We start from the raw sequence: 16,897 nt of genomic DNA, 5'->3' as shown, positions 1-16,897 counted from the left end.
CATGGGAAATTACAGAAAAAAGAGGAAGAAATAATAATTCTGGAAGTATGCTTCATAATCTTCTTCCACATAGACCTACACTAGACATATCTAGTTTGTACGGGTGTGCCCTAGAGGTGGGAGTGTTTCAAGATGCGAGCATTCAGCTTCTCTTTCGTCTGTGCTGGGCACTGGGAATGGGGAGGTGGATGGGCTCAAGGAGCTCTTGGGTATAGAGGGACATTTTTAGACTTTTTACAGATAATTTATCACAGATTATGCAATTCTTTTTATTTATTTTACAGATGTTTAAATATTTAAAAACATGTATAAGTTGTTGAGGAATCACCCAGGTTCGTTATTCCTCGAGTTTGATGTGGTGCCTCTTTATTGAGTGTTCGCTGTCTGGGGGACACAGACTCGTGCTGGGCAGAGTCAGGGAGCGGTGTGCATTGGTGCTGAAGAGGAGTGTGGGTCTGCTGGAGGAGGCAGGAAAGACAGGAGCGCTGACCCATCATTAAGGAGAAAACCAAAGCAAAGTGGAGAAAGAAAAGAGGGAGGTTAGAGTTTGTTCTTGGAGCATTACCAAAGATTTCTCAAATGCTGGTTATGTAGCAGGCAGTGATCTACGACTCTGCTGGGTGAGACGGAAAAAATCCTGTCCTAATGGAGCTTACCTTCCTATGAAGATACTCAGGTGTCCTTGTTCAGAAGCTAAAGGGTTAAAACTGAGTAAGATAAAACTTTTGTGGAAATGCATTTTAATATGACTTTTTTTTAATTTATTTTTTATTTTAGAAAATGGCTCCAAAGGGTAAATGAAGCTGGAAAAATACATAGATGCAGCATTGCAGCCTCTCCAGATGTTTGAGAATAATATTTCAGAGAGAAATTGATCCCCTTGGATTAGGTAACTAGTCATAATGAAGAAAATTAGTCTTAAAACCTTCCGGAAGTCTTTCAACTTGAATAAAAGTAAAGAAGAAACGGATTTCATGGTAGTACAACAACCATCACTAGCAAGTGATTTTGGAAAAGATGATTCCTTATTTGGTAGCTGCTATGGTAAAGATATGGCAAGCTGTGATATCAACAGTGAAGATGAAAAAGGTGGCAAAAATAGATCCAAAAGTGAAAGCCTCATGGGTACGTTAAAAAGACGGCTCTCTGCCAAACAGAAGCAGAAAGGCAAGGGCAGCACGGCCTCTGGGAGCTCTGCCGACGAGGACACCTTCTCCTCCTCCTCAGCACCCATCGTCTTTAAAGATGTGAGAGCTCAAAGGCCGATGAGGTCCACTTCCCTCCGCAACCATCACTACAGCCCCACGCCGTGGCCTCTTCGACCTACCAACTCTGAGGAGACGTGTATCAAAATGGAGGTGAGAGTCAAAGCCTTGGTTCACTCGTCCAGTCCAAGCCCAGCACTGAATGGTGTTCGGAAGGATTTTCACGACCTTCAGTCTGAAACTGTGTGCCAAGAACAAAGTAGCTCCCTGAAGAGTTCGGAATCTCAGAATGGAGACTTGCATCTTCACCTTGATGAACATGTGCCTGTAGTTATTGGACTTATGCCTCAGGACTACATTCAGTATACTGTGCCTTTAGATGAGGGGATGTACCCTTTGGAAGGATCACGTAGCTATTGTCTGGACAGTTCTTCTCCCATGGAAGTCTCTGCAGTCCCTCCTCAAGTGGGAGGGAACTCCTTCTCTGAAGACGAGAATCAGGTGGACCAGGACCTAGTCGTGGCCCAGGAGATCTTTGTGGATCAGTCGGTGAATGGCTTGTTGATTGGCACCACGGGAGTCATGTTGCAGAGCCCAAGAGCAAGTCATGATGACGTCCCTCCACTCTCACCATTGCTACCTCCAATGCAGACTAATCAAATCCAAAGGAACTTCAGTGGGCTCACTGGCGCGGATGCCCACGTGGCTGAAAGTATGCGCTGTCATTTGAATTTTGATCCTAACTCTGCCCCTGGGGTTGCAAGAGTTTATGACTCAGTGCAGAGTAGTGGTCCCATGGTTGTGACAAGCCTTACTGAGGAGCTGAAAAAACTTGCAAAGCAAGGATGGTACTGGGGACCAATCACACGCTGGGAGGCAGAAGGGAAGCTAGCGAATGTGCCAGATGGTTCTTTTCTTGTTCGGGATAGTTCTGATGACCGTTATCTTTTAAGCTTGAGCTTTCGCTCCCATGGCAAAACACTTCACACTAGAATTGAACACTCAAACGGTAGGTTTAGCTTTTATGAACAACCAGATGTGGAAGGACATACGTCTATAGTTGATCTAATTGAGCATTCAATCAGGGACTCTGAAAATGGAGCTTTTTGTTATTCAAGGTCTCGGTTGCCTGGCTCTGCGACGTACCCCGTCAGGCTGACCCATCCCGTGTCGCGGTTCATGCAGGTGCGCTCCCTGCAGTACCTGTGTCGGTTTGTCATACGTCAGTACACCAGAATAGACTTGATTCAGAAACTGCCTTTGCCAAACAAAATGAAGGATTATTTACAGGAGAAGCACTACTGAAAGATGATGAGAACCCTGCATCTTGCACTTTGGGAATAAGAAAAAGAGATTGAAATAACAGTTTACAAACTTTAATTGCTATCAGTTCTTTTGCTGCCATACTATTTCAGTTTTATGTGTAAAAGAGTAATCAGTTTGTTTAGGGGTGGGGAAGTGTTGGCAAGGTGTCTTGGGTTTATTTTGGTTTTTTAAAAAGAGAAGTCTTGAGGTTTTAGAAGTGTGCATTATCTTTCATCAATGTGCAGAATAATCACAATGTGAATTATCAGATTCTCCTTAACCCCCCCTCCCCAAGTCCTTTGCTGCTATCCACTGTGATTTTTATGCATTAAAAGCACATTTCATGTGTATTCAACCCTAAGTAAAGTTGAATGAAACTTAGAGTGAAAATTGTTATGTCTCTTTAAATGGCCCATTTTCAAAGATAGTGTTGGGTAAACGTACCCTTATGATAAAACACAGAATTTACGCATACACTGAAAATGATTTGTAATCTCATACTTTAGAAAGATTTATTTAGAATTATGAATCAACATAATCTTGGGTAATGGAATGCAAATCTGCATTGTATCTTTTACAACACTCATTTCTAAATTATTTTTAAAGTTGTGCTGTTTTTTTGGTTATGTAAAGTTGAATTTTTCTGTTGCTTTCATTTTCATCTTGTGGTTTGTCTATTTTAATAAATGGCCTTACATTAAAAAATCATAAAGAAATGAATACCATCAGTTTAGAAATTGTTGCCTTTTCCGTCATTAAACTCTGGTAAAAATTGGCATAACATGTAAAGACCTATGGAACTAGAACTATTATTAAAGAAATACTAGATGATCATAGTTTCCTGTGATAGCAATTTTTTTGTGTTATCTGTACTTTTCTTTGGTAAAATGTTTTATCTGTGATTTCTTTAGCTTAGTCAGTGTTTTTTCTTGGGTGAACTTGTAGAACTGATTTTCGTAAGTGGACTAGATTGTCTTGCAACATTGAAGTTTATCTAAGTTTTAAATTGATTTGAATAGAAAGACAACATGATTTTAAAGTTGGATTTATATAATTCTTTATGTAGTCACTGTTAGGATGTGCTAGATTCGACCCTTCCTTCCCCCTACTAGAAAAACAAAAACCAAAACCCAGAAAAACCCGATTACTTTAGTTGAAAAATTGTGGAAATTGTGGAGCATCGTGTAAGAAAAATATTAAAATCATATCATGTATATGGAAGTCTTATTGCCTACCATATATACTTCCATTTAAAAATAGGCTTTCTATTTGTTTCTTTTTAATTTAGCTAAGTCTTAAGTAAATTGGCATCATTAGTATCTTTTTGAGTCAGTCCTTGGGGGGGATTCGCTAAGAACTTTTTAGTTATTTTGAATGCAGTGTTTACTCACTGCACTGTTCTTTAGTGTAGTTTTGGGATTACCCCAACCAGAAAATGTTTCCAGCTACACAACTTTAAAGGGAAATGTTTCCATCACAGATGAAAGAGGTAATTTAAGACATTTCTTCCTTTGCAGCTCAGTTTTCCTATCTCTTACCTCCATTTAAAAACAAGAGTAAGGTCTTAGGTCAAAATTAGTTGACATTCAGACATATCAGTGTCCCCGTGTTTTTCTCTGTTTTTTTTAGGGTCAGAACTGAGAATTACCAAGAAAAGGCACAATGCCATATCATGTTATGGTATTTTGACTTAAAGGGGGAAAGGTACTTAATTTTGGTGGAATGTTGATTGTACCTTGTCACAAAGACTCCTCTTTCATTTTCTGATATGTTTTCACCTACTAAGATGGCATATGGAGTATACTGTAATAATATAATTTAAGTATTCACTATAAGCTATTTGGATTAAGAACTATTACAGAGTTGTAAACTTATCAAAGTAATGCAAGACATTTAAACTATTTTTTTGCAAAACTATTTATTTTTAAACAATTTAAAATATATCTAGGGTGAGTTAAAAGTCCCTGTGCATCTATATTAGATGGCAGGTGTCGTCACAGAGTCACTGTGTATTAATAATAAATGTTGAAGTGGCTTCTCCGTGTTTCTAGAAGCATTTACATGTACTCTTTGTGAGGTCATGGTGCACAGAGGTCTTTGGACTGCCCTGAATCCCGTCTTACCATGTCGCTATAGCCTGTTCCCCACGTTTTCCCCATGATACCATGTGTTTAAGATCTAGCCATTTAGTTTCAAGTTAAGGTTATTCTGATTTTCATCTAAGTGTTTTTAAAATTGTATTTTCTGTTTTTATGGAGGGGCAAGTCTTGATACTGTTCTAATTCAGCCAATTTTATGTGCTTTTGTATATTCGTAATATAAAATACTTTAAAAGTAAAATGCCCTATTCTAATTCAATTTGAAATTGCTAAGGTCTGATAGCATATGGTAAAAGTAAAAGTATTTGCCAAGAAATTATTTACAAACAAAGTGAGCAGTATTCTAGTATTTCCTGCTTTTTTGTAGAGAGCTCCATTTGGCATAGGCAACACAACGTAATGTGGAAGATTGGCCTTATAGGAGACTACAACAGTCTGGGTGAAAATGGAAAGGGGAAAAGAGAGAAAATCTTCATCCTGTAGTTTGGTCTAGGTACAATTTGGGTAAATTTCTGAATTCTATTGAATAGTGGCTTAGATGACATGGACATAATCTGTAAGTGAGTTTTAAATATGTGCTTCTAAAAATCTGAGCTCAAGGCAAGAAAAAGAAAACAGGAAAACTGTATCCTTTTGCCATAATAAATGAATCAGAGTTGATTTTATCAAATATTTCATCACAAAACATGATGGAAGCCAGAAGCTATTTTCAGGCTTACTAGGACACTATTATGCATTTTTATAAATAATAAAGCATAGAAAGTACTTGAAAAATGTGTCACTCTTTCTCTTTCAAAGGAAAACTGTTCTCTTTCTGCTTGGTGCAATAATCTGAAAATTTCGAAGGTCAAAAATATTATATCACAGGAAATGATCATAGAACTAAAAATAGTTTTTAAGGAAACCAGCTACACAGGGCAGCCATCTTGCTGTTGAAGAAAATCATGTGCCAAAGGCTAAATCGTTGGCGTTTAGGAAATAAAACAAAGTATACATTATAATTTCTGAGCCAGTATTATTGAAACAGGATAAAAGTTACTAAAATCTTAAATAGGTTATATATAATGTCTCTGCTAGTGCTACAGGTCTAAATATCTTAACAATGCTTTCAGAAATGCCAGTTTTAATCATTGTACATTTCACATTGTATATGAGAGATAATTGCTTTATGAATGATTCAAAATAATATTTTAAAACTTAATGGCTTTTCATTGGATGTGAGGTCTTAATTTGAAAATGAAATCACACTACCAGCAATAGACAAGTTTTGTTGAAAACTCTAATAAGGAACAATCGCCAGTTCCATACAAACTTTAAAATTCTAAAATGAAGTATTGGTACGCTAGTAATCACAAATCTGGTTTCTTTTAATACTTTTTTAATCCTGTAAAGAAAGTTTTTTATAAACATCCTTTTTATTAATCAGATATAATGTGGCGAATGTGTAGTTGCTGTTTCTGAAAAGTGATCCAAACTCTACATCCAGAGATGATGAAAAATTCTTACAGAATTTTGTATTAAGTATACATGTTCGGTTAATGACATTTTATAGTCGTTGGAGTGCCATGAAATTAATACTTGCAATCCAGATTGCTGTAGTTTACACTTTTTCTGTATGTTTCAAATCAGGTGTGTACCATTTGTACTGAGAACACCACAGAATGAATTATCCAAAGTCCTTTGATTTTAATATGTGTTTCGGTTTGTAAACAAATTACAGTAATTTCTTGCACATTTTTGGAAATTAATTGTATAAGAATTTATGTATCTGCTTCTAGATACGGTGTGTAAATAAAACTTTCGTTCACAAGATCTGCCTTGTAGTCTGTTTAATAGCCAGCTTCGGGGGCCGCCCGTGGCCTAGTGGTTAAGTTCACGTGCTCCGCTGCGGCGGCCCAGGGTTTCGCTGGTTTAGATCTAAACCATGTCGCTGCGCGCAGACATGGCACAACTCATCAGGCCATGTTGAGGCGGTGTCCCATGTACTACACCTAGAAGGACCCACAACTAAAATACACAACTGTATACTGGGGGGATTTGGGGAGAAAAAGCAGAAAGAAAAAAGATTTGCAACAGTTGTTAGCTCAGGTACCAATCTTTAAAATAAAAAAAATACCCAGCTGCAGAGTGGTTTTAATTAGCATGAGATTAACTAGATAATTTCTGAATGTGTCATAAACTGGGCAGAGACTAGATGGTAGGGCCCAGCAAATTTTAGTAAAAAAGGAAAAGTGAAATTGTGTCACTCGTGGGAGACATGAAACAGATTGGGAATCAGCCAATGTTGCTAATATCCTAAAGCCTTCAACATAAAGGCTGGAGTGAGTTGGCAGAACATTTACTAAACAAAGACTAATTAAAATTAACACTAATTAAAACCTTACTAAAAGAAGGTTAGGCTGAGTGATAAAATGTGTGGGTTGAGACATTTTTAAAAACATGTCGCTTAATAGTGTTTCATAGAAATTGAACCAGCTTATCAAAGTGCATTGTGTAGAAGTCATGTTGAAATCCTTTCATAGGTAAGAATGATTTCTCATATCCACTGAATTTAATTATATGCTTTTGAAGTTCTTAAACACCACATTGGGTTAAACGTTTAAAATTTTGTTTTATTTTTAACAGGCCTTTTTTTTATCCTAGCTAATTCAAAGATAAATTTTTAAACGACCTTATTCAGAATGTATCACAAATTTTGGCTTTCATAGAATCCAGATAATGTGATGTTCTAACCCCATTTTGCAGATCTGGTATCATTTGACAGCATTGACTTTAATATCTTACATAATCTGCTGATGGTGGTGCTAATGAAATATGAAATTGGGACGAGAATGGTCACGCCTCAGGAATTGTGTAAAAGGCTAGACTTTACAAACTTAGACCATAGCCGGATAAACAGCTTTTTAGTCTCATCTAACCCTTCCCGAGGGTCATTCATTCAGAAGATGGAGCGGAAGGGAGTGCGTCAAGGCTGGGCTGGATTCCCTGTAGGTGCCTGTGGCTGGGAAAGCCCCGCCCTGAGGAGGGAGAGGCCTCAGTACACACACACACACACACACAAACACACGCTCTGAATCAGGTTAAAGACTTGCCGCCACAATAGGAGATAATTTATTGAGAACATGGGGTCGACCTCAGAACTTCCGTAATTTATCATTAGGCTGACCATAGGCAATTTCTTTGACTCCCAATTTTTTTAACTCGCAGGTTTTACTTATACTTTATACTAGGCTTTCAACCATCTCAATAAAAAAATATTTTAACCTTTATTTCACTTGCATTTGGTTCTTACTGTCTGCTATTTTAACCCCCAGTCTAGTTTTTTTTCCTTTCAAATCTTTAACTTCATTTAAACTTCATTATTTAGAAAAAAACAACTTTAATTCTTTCAGCTTTTTCATATTCCAATTTCCACTGTTAAGGGTTTTCTAACTTTCTGAAATATTTTTTAAAATGTTGACTCGTTTTCTTCCTCCTCTTTTTTCATTACTTGTCTTGCCGATGGATGTTTTTCACCAGCCACTTTGTTCCCTGACTCCTGTCTGTCCCCTTCCTCCCACACCTCCGTCTCCAGAGGAGAGTCCCTGACCCGTGACCTGGCGAAGAACCCAGTAGTAGTGAGCGTGCATTTCTGAGCACAGCTGACTTCGAGCTAGACTCCTGGAGTTACTTTTGTCATTGGCTGCCTTTTCCCTACTTAATACCAGGCAGCCCGCCACCTCATCTAGAAGAGTCAGAGGAGGGTCCTCTTGGGAAAAGCTCTCTCAGAGTGTAAAAGCTGAGGAGAGGCTGGCCAGAGTAGAGATTATTTTTATTGGGTTTGTGAACAGGGCCAGTGGCCTTGCCTAGAGGTCATTTTGGGTTGTCAAATCCTGTTCTTGGTAACTGGCTTGCAAGTAAGAGTAAATTTTGAATTGAAAAGGAAATTTACTTTTTGATCATGAGACACATTTCCCCGCACCAAGAAAGTTCTAGTAAAGCACAGATCTTTTGTAGGAGGCTGACATTTTCTGGTCTCTAACTTGGTTCTGCGGGTCTAATAGTCACTAGGACTTGGTAACATCAGCCTACGTCACACGTGAATTTATAAAATTTTCTCTTATATGGGATTTCATCCTAGAATCCCACTAAAGAGAACCTCTCTTGCCTTATCTAAATAGTCTGCCCTCTGGCCCTGCGCCATTCCCAACAGTTTTATGAGGTGGCATCTCTGACCCTCTCTATTCAGAACTGTCACTCTGAGGCCACCTGTTCACCTAATGCCTTTGCTACAGCCCATTTGTCTCTCCTCACTGTAGTCCTTGACAATCTTGTTTTCCTGCAAATGGTGAGCACTTTGGGGCCCAGAGAATTACCAGCCTAATAGTGGCAGTTGGGTGTGACAATTGTCTAGAAAACCAATAGATGTGTATCTTTAAACACAGAAGAATCCATTGCTCTGCAATAGATGGGTTCTTCTGGAATTTAGTTAGTGGAATCAACAGATGAAACTAGAGAGCTGGGTTTTACATCATCCCCTAATAATAATAGCCAATGAATTGTGCTAATATATATACTGCTAGTAGCTAACGTGTATTTCACATCCTCAGAACAGCCCTGTGCAAGGCAAGCACCTTATTGTCATAAAAAAGTAAACCGAGGCACGGAGGTTAACCTCTCCAAGATCACAAAAAAAGTAAGTGACAGAACCAGGGTACAAACTCGGGCAGTCTGGTTCCAAAATCCATGTTCTCATCCAATCTGATATATTTCCTCTAATTCAGGGTTTTCTGTTATTTGGAGTATTTATTTCTGTGATTGTCAGGGGAAAGAACTTTAGGATAAGCAGATGACTTCCAGGGGACTACTCTGTAGCTTAAACAAGAGATATTCTATCTAAGCAATGACAGCAACCATTTGTGGAGGGTGAGTGGTGGTGGATCTGATGGGCTTCATCGTCTGTTGCTTTCCCTTGTATGGCCTTGTAAAGGTTCACTTAAAACTGCCTGATCCACTAATAGAGGAACGAGATTTGGTGGAGTTGAATCGTGACTCTTCAGAGGAGTTTTCCACATGTTTGGTGCATAAGAAAGTGTTAATTCTGCTTTTTGCTCGTGATCAGATTGCCTGAGACATTCATCGTGCCCTGTTTTCCTAAGAGCCATGGTTTTATGCGTTATAGCAGACAAAAGACTCCCCCTCTTCTCTTGGGTTCCCGTGCCCATGTGCAGCCTATTCTCTTCCACCTCCTTTCATTTTGTATTAAGTGCACCCTGAACAAGTACTTCCTTCTGGAAGCAGTTCTAGCTGTACTTCCAGAACTCTGTGTTTTAGCTTCTCTGCCTGCACCTCAACAGATAGAAAAACGAACCACCTATGCTCATATGGTGGTTGCTACGATAAATCTAAGCGAAATTCCCCTCCCTTCTTCTGTTCTGGGAAATGACCATTTATCTTATACCCAGCTCAGTATCATTAAAGAAGAAATATTTTTGTTATAAACTTAGAATAGTTGTCCTAAACCCTATGATTATATGAACATATGATTAGCCTGAAAAGTTTAGAGAATTAGGACAATTACATGAAAATGAAAGTAGTTGAATCCTATTTAAAATACATTTTAATGTTTCTCGTCGTGCAAAGCTGAGGACAATAAATTCCCTCTCCTTTTGTTTAACCAAAATGTTTTTATTTGACCCTTCTTTTGAAAGATATTTTCACTCGATATAGAATTCTGGGCTGACTTTTTCTTTTCCTCTTTTAAGCACTTTAAAAATATCATTTCATAGGGCTGACCCATGGCATAGTGGTTAAGTTTGGTGAGCTCTGCTTTGGCGGCCCTGGTTGGCAGGTTCAGATCCCAGGCATGGACCTACATCATTCATCAGCCATGCTGTGGCGGCGACCCACATATAAAGTGGAAGAATATTGGCACAGAGGTTAGCTCAGGGATAATCTTCCTCAAGCAAAAAAAAAAAAAAATCATTTCATTGTTTTCTGGATCGTGTTGTTGCTGATGGGAAATAAGCTGTCATTTGTATTACTGTTCCTCTGTAAATTATGTGTAATCCTCTCACCCCCAGCAGATTGTAAGATTTTTCTCTTTCTCTTTATTATTTTATATTTTAATTTTTCTCTATATCTTTATTTTTCGGTAATCTCTGATTAAAATATGCTGACATGTGGGTCTCTTTGTATTTATCCTGCTTGGGATTTATTGTGCTTCTTGGATCTATAAGTCATGTTTTCCACCAACTTTAGGGAATTTTTGGTTATTATTTCTTTAAATACTTTATCTAATGCTTTCTTGCTCTCCTCTCCCTGTAGGATTCCAATTTCATATGTGTTAGAGTGTTTGATATTGTCTCAAATTTCATTGAGCCTCTTTATTTTTTCAACCATCTTTGTCTCAGCTCTTCAGATTGCATAATTTCTATTGATCTGGCTTCGAGTTAGTTAGTCCTCCCATCTGCAGTCTCCAGTTTGTGGTTAAGCTTATCTAATAAATTTTTAATTTCACATATTGTACTCTTTGATTCTAGAGAGTTTCCGTTTTGTTCTCTTTGGTAGTTTCCATTTTTTAGCTGAGATTTTCCATCTGGGTCCATTTCTATTGTCTGTTTTTGCCTAGTTTGGGGTCCTTTGACACTTTTTTTTTTTTGAAGCATTACTGATGATTTTTGATTGGACGCTAAATACTGTAGATGTAAAGTTTTAGAAACTCTAGGTTGTTATTACCCTCCTCCAAAGAGGGTTGTTTTCTTCTGGAAAGTCAGCTAGAAAATTGGTAGATCATCTTGATTCTTTTGAAACTTCATTGTGAGCACTGTTAAGTCTGCTCTATATAATATTTTTCTTTTACTCTTATAACATAGTCATTGCTCCTGGGGTACAGCCACTCTGGGGTCTCAGTTTCCAGCTTCAGTGTTCACCAAGACCACTCTACCTGAACTACAACCTCTGTGTCCCCAGAATTTCTCAGCTGCTAAAGTCTCTGTTTGGCTCTCTAGCCACCCGGCTGCAGGTTTTTCCAGGGCCCTTTTTTTCTTCTTCTTCTTTATGAAAGTTTGCCCCATGCATGAAAACTTTTAGAGTCAGACAGTGACTTAAGGGGAATTTGTGTGAAGATCTTTGGTCTTTTGCCCTGTGACACCTTCCTTCCTTTGGTTTTGCCTCTGAAGTCCAAAATACTTTGAAAGCTCCAAATACTGACTGTTGTCTCTTTACCTGATAAGACTGCTACCTGTAGCTTGGACACTTCCTATGTGCTGCATTTTGGAAAATGTGCTCGGGGAAATGCCAGGTACATGTGGACCTCACTTCCTGTGTTCTCCTGTCCTGAGCATTGTAGTCTGCCAAAATTGGTTGCTCTCCAGTGCCTTCTTCCTGTTTTCCACATAGCTGTTTTTGGTGAAACGGTTAATCAGATACAAGATGGTTTGTCATGGCCAGAACTGGAAGTCACCGTCTGATATACTGCATGTTGATTTGTTTACATGTTTATTGTCTGTCTATCACCCTGCTCCCTCATCCCCCCACTAGATTGTAAACTCTATGAGGACAGGCATTTTGTTCAGTTCATATCCCCTGATCTAGAATGAGGCCAATACGTAAAAGGTGTTCAATACGTGTTTATTCTATTCAATAGTCAATCACTGAAGCTCAGAGCAAGGAAAAAAAACCTAACAAATAGCAGGCAAAATAAAATTCAGAGTGACCAAATGGTAGCCCCTTTGTGAGAGGTAAATTTTATTATGCTTTGTATAGCTTCAAAAAACACAGTAGAACTTGCCTCAAATAAAGTTGTCTTCTGTGGGGAGCTGAGATTAGTCGTCACATTCTGTAATGGGGCTGACTCCAAGACACAAGACTGCATCCTAGTAGGAAAATCTGTGTTAGTCAGCTTGGGCTGCTATAACAAAATACCACAGGCTGGGTGGCTTAAACAGTAGGAATTTATTTCTCACAGTTCTGGAGACTAGAAGTCCAAGATCAAGGTTGCCAGCAAGGTCCATGTCTGGTGAGGCCTCTCTCCTTGAATGCTGATGCCCACCTTCTTGCTGTGTCCTTACATGGCCCTTCTTCCATGTGTGCATGTGGAGAGAGAGAGGAAGCAAGCTCTCTGGTGTCTTTTCTTGTAAGGATACTAATCCGGTTATGGGAGCCCCACCCTCATTAACTCATCTAAACCTACTTACCCATCTCTAAATACCATCACAGTAGGGGTTAAGACTTCAATGTATGAATTTTAGGGAGACACAAACAGTCTATAATAGTTGGGGTGGCTCAGATCTCAGCTGGTAGCTGGGAAACCCATTTCTCCAGGTTTTTAACCCAAAGTTCCTTGCCCCATTTGTGTAGCCCTAGAGTCCTTTCTCCATGGGACCCTTACTTTCTTTAGGTGTTGTATACTTAAATTGAATATAGTATCCAGAAAAGATTATATGCTTGCAGAGCCATTTAAAGACATGTCTCAATGTCAGCTCTGAGTTATTGTGTTCCTATTTTTACTAAATAATTCACCTTTGTTAACAGTATGGTATGGTTCAGTGTTAATGAAGTCATCCATTCATCAATTCATTCACTCAGTATTTATTGAGCTCCTAATATGTGCCAGGAGAGTGAAAGTAATTATAAGTGAGAGGAGTGTCAAGAAAAGATAGGGTTCGATGAGACCCAGTCTGATCTTGGGGGAGTGGTGATTATCAGGGAACAGAATGTAGTTTATTTGATCTTCCAGGAGAGAATGCCCTTATTTCTGCAAATCATAGGTTATAATTTTATGGTTTGGTGAGTGGGTCTCAGGACTTAAACCAGGAATTCCATGCTGTCCTGACCCTCTCTTTCACTTGTAGTCTCTGGATGTCAGCTTCATTTTCAAGTTTTTCCATGTGGCAAGGGATCTAGCTGCTGGCAGCCCTGGGAACACATTGTTAGAGTTTTGAAATCAGCGGAGAAAAGGAGTTTCTTTCCTCTAAGTTCCAGCAGAGATCCTAACCAAGACTCCAAATTGCTTAAACTGGATCACATGTTTATTCTTGACCCAGTCACTGTGGCCAGAATAATGGAGTTCTCAGATGGGTCCAGCTGGTCATATGGCTACTCCTGTGGTCAGGAAACAAGAGTCTGTTCCAAAAAGACCTGCTCCCTTCCTACTCATAGTGGGGAAGGTGGTATCTGAAACTTTCATTCAAGGTAGATATGTTAATGTATAAAGAAAATGTGAAATAAAGTAAAAAATTTTAAATATGTATAAAAATGTGGGCACTTTCCCACTAGTAGTTTTATATTAAATATGATCACATTATAAGAGGCATATTTAAATATTGTGGCAGATCTTTCACATTCTTTTTCCTGAGGTAACTAAGTAAGGTTACCTACTATAGGCTTAATTAGATTTAATTGTAGAATAATGAAATTATCTGACCAACTCATCCCTATCAGGTAATAAAGTGGAATGCAGACATGGGGGACAGTGTACTGGTGTTGACCATTTCTTGGAAAATTAGGTGAAAACACTTGAAATCTTGTGCTACATGATTTTTTTTTAAACTCGCTAATTATGGATCCATTAATGACTGATTAAAATTCATTGATTGAAAAGTTCCCTTTCTCTGCTCACTCTGAGAGATCCCACCTCTGGTCAGAAATTGTTTCCTTACAGTTTTCTCCAACTACCATTTATTGACTTGTTGATTATATCAATTGATGCACCCCGAGATTTGACAGAGATGAGAGAAAATGTAAAAATTGTATCAGAATAAAGCCTTTTCTAATTGTTTGGGCCAAAGGATGATATAAAGTGAGAAGAAAAAGGAAAACACTATTCAGAATTCTTAATTAAAAACTTCAATGATTTTTAAGGAGCATTAAGATGAGGAGCAGAGAGAGAGGAGGTTATCTGAATTTTACTACTGGTTTTACTACGTTTTAATTTTAATAAATATTGCCTAAACTAAAACATTTTTAAAAATTCGAAAGTATCTTAATTAAGAATAACTCGGGGGCCAGCCCCGTGGCCGAGGGGTTAAGTTTGTGCTCTGTTTCCACGGCCCAGGGTTTCGCCACTTCAGATCCTGGCGCTGACATGGCACCGCTCATCAGGCCATGCTGAGGCGGTGTCCCAGTTGCCACAACCAGCGGGATCTACAGCTAGAAGATACACCTATGTACTGGGGAGATTTGGGGAGAAGAAGAAGAAGGAAAAAAAAAAGAATAACTAGGATTAACAATCTTCAATAGCTAATAATTTTCAGATATACGAATTGCCGAGTGGATACAAGATTCTTTTGGCATAAAATTTTCTACATCATCTACATTTCCTATTTTCATTTTTTTCCCCTAAAAATGTTGTCTGCAGTGGTATAAAGATTCTGCTGTGCCCAGAGCATTTACTCTATAGAACCGTATCAGGTATTACCTGTACCTTCTGACCCGCTTATGAAAATAAGGAAGTCTTTGTCTTACTGAACTATTTAAAAGGATAACTTTTATTATAACAAGGTTAAAAACTTAGAATTGCCTAATGGACAGAACTTAAATTTTTTTCCCATTTTTGTAATGATACTTCTCATGGTGTGAGGATCCTATAACTGTATTTGGGTTGTTTAAAAATCCTAGAAAGACCCCATCCATAAACAAGAGGACTTTTCTTCCCTTTCATTGTCAGTGGCTGAATCTACTTTGGATTGAAAACATCCTGTCATTAATTTGCTCTTACTCTGCTCTTGCCACCCCCATCCCAGGAGTCTTCCGACCTTAACCCAGCCTTTTTTTCTTTCCACAAATAGCATTTTTACTAATTCTGTATTGCACTTATGCGTGATGTTCCAGTATCTACCAAGATACCCTTTTCAAAAACAAGAACTGATTTTTTGGGGTAGAGATTCAACACTAAAATATTTCCTTCGGTCTTGGCATATGAGTAGATTAGAGGTAAAAGGAAATTTAAGTTGCTGAAACTATTCCGTTAAAGGTTAAAATCTACAACGACTTTCCTTCCTTGTGTACAGCACCGCTTTCCTGATGGATCTCCAAACGAAGCCATTTTAAAGGAAAAAATACACCAAGGACGAGGTGAAAATATACACCAGTAATTTTCTCTGCTGTGACCTTGGGGCTTTCAATAAAATATGCTCGCGTGTCCCTAAATAATTTGCAAAATGATTTTTTCATGGCTTTGATCACTTTCCGAGCTGAGCTCTTGGTTTACCGAGACAATGGCCTCATTTTTGCATGAGAGTGCTTCTTCAGGAACCAACAAGATTGTGAAACCAAACTTTGATCTATATCCTTTGATTATGGGAAAAATACGAATGTAATTCACTTGTTAGAAACCACGTCATTTTTGGAGCCTTCAGTTGGGAAGTGCCGCTAAGGCGTGATATGTAGAGATTTATATTCATGCCTTCGATGATGGTTGACGATTGGTTTTGATTGCTTTAAAAAGTGATTTACTTTTCTATGTTTTTTTCCTTACTACTTCTGAGGAAATAGTTTTTCACTGTTTAGAATTTAAAGACAATTGGTGGAATCCAGAAATTCGGCAAATGCCAACCAGAAAGGGAAATCTGAATTTGAGTTTTTAGAACAATTGGAACCAGATATTAATTTTTTTCCTTTCTGCTTTGTATATTGAAATACTTACACGTTTATCTTGCTTCTAGTCATTTGTGGCTTCTCAAACTATCTACATGTGCTGTGTGATAGGAAGATTAAATGTGAATTCTGCATTTCACTAAATTAATAATTTAATTAATATGAGCTATTAGCTCAAGGGCATTCAAGAGTTCATCTAATGCATTAAATATGTAACATTTAAATCCTACTAAATCTTGAACCTTCATCATTAACTGATAGAATCTTGGATTTTAACCTGGTCGTTAAACTGTTTCAGTTGAAAGGCTTTCTCTATAGGAACTGGGTGAGAAGGCTGAAGCAGGGTGGGAATCTATTTCTATTGTTCTCAGAGGAAGTTAAAATGCAAGAGGCCTAAATGTTCAAATAACTGTAAACTCTTAGTAAAACTCTGGGTAAAAGAAATAAATGTACTTTTTTTTCAGTTTTCATTTCCTTGTTACAGCCCTAGGGTAAAAATTCAATTTTAATACCATAATGTTTGTTTCCGAGCTTGTGGTAGAAATGAATATACTTTGACCCAGAGGTTGAATATATATTAAGGTAATCTGTTTGAATTTTAGTATGAATTTATAACTGCATTCCTCACCAACTTACAGTTTAGTAAGTTTTATTTTTCAACTAAATAGATTACAAGATAAAGTTCTGGAGCAAATTTCCTAATAGCCTAGG

At 38.1% G+C, this 16,897-nt stretch overlaps 1 protein-coding gene across 7 annotated transcripts in view; it reads left to right on the top strand.

The window, feature by feature from the left end:
• SOCS6 (suppressor of cytokine signaling 6) overlaps positions 1–6,421 on the top strand; it is a 40,537-nt gene extending 34,116 nt beyond the window's left edge. For all 7 annotated transcript variants that reach the window (XM_070512871.1, XM_044774862.2, XM_044774866.2 and 4 more), the window contains one exon: positions 778–6,421. In XM_070512871.1, coding sequence (XP_070368972.1) covers positions 903–2,510 — 1,608 coding nt within the window. In that variant the 5' untranslated portion in view covers positions 778–902 and the 3' untranslated portion in view covers positions 2,511–6,421. The remainder of the gene's footprint in view (positions 1–777) is intronic.
• Positions 6,422–16,897: the final 10,476 nt, after the last annotated feature.

This window comes from Equus asinus, chromosome 7 (genome assembly GCF_041296235.1).
Source record: "Equus asinus isolate D_3611 breed Donkey chromosome 7, EquAss-T2T_v2, whole genome shotgun sequence".
NCBI classification, from domain to species: Eukaryota; Metazoa; Chordata; class Mammalia; order Perissodactyla; family Equidae; genus Equus; species Equus asinus.
Note: the sequence above shows the minus strand (reverse complement) of the source record. Positions and strands in the feature narration are given on the sequence as shown.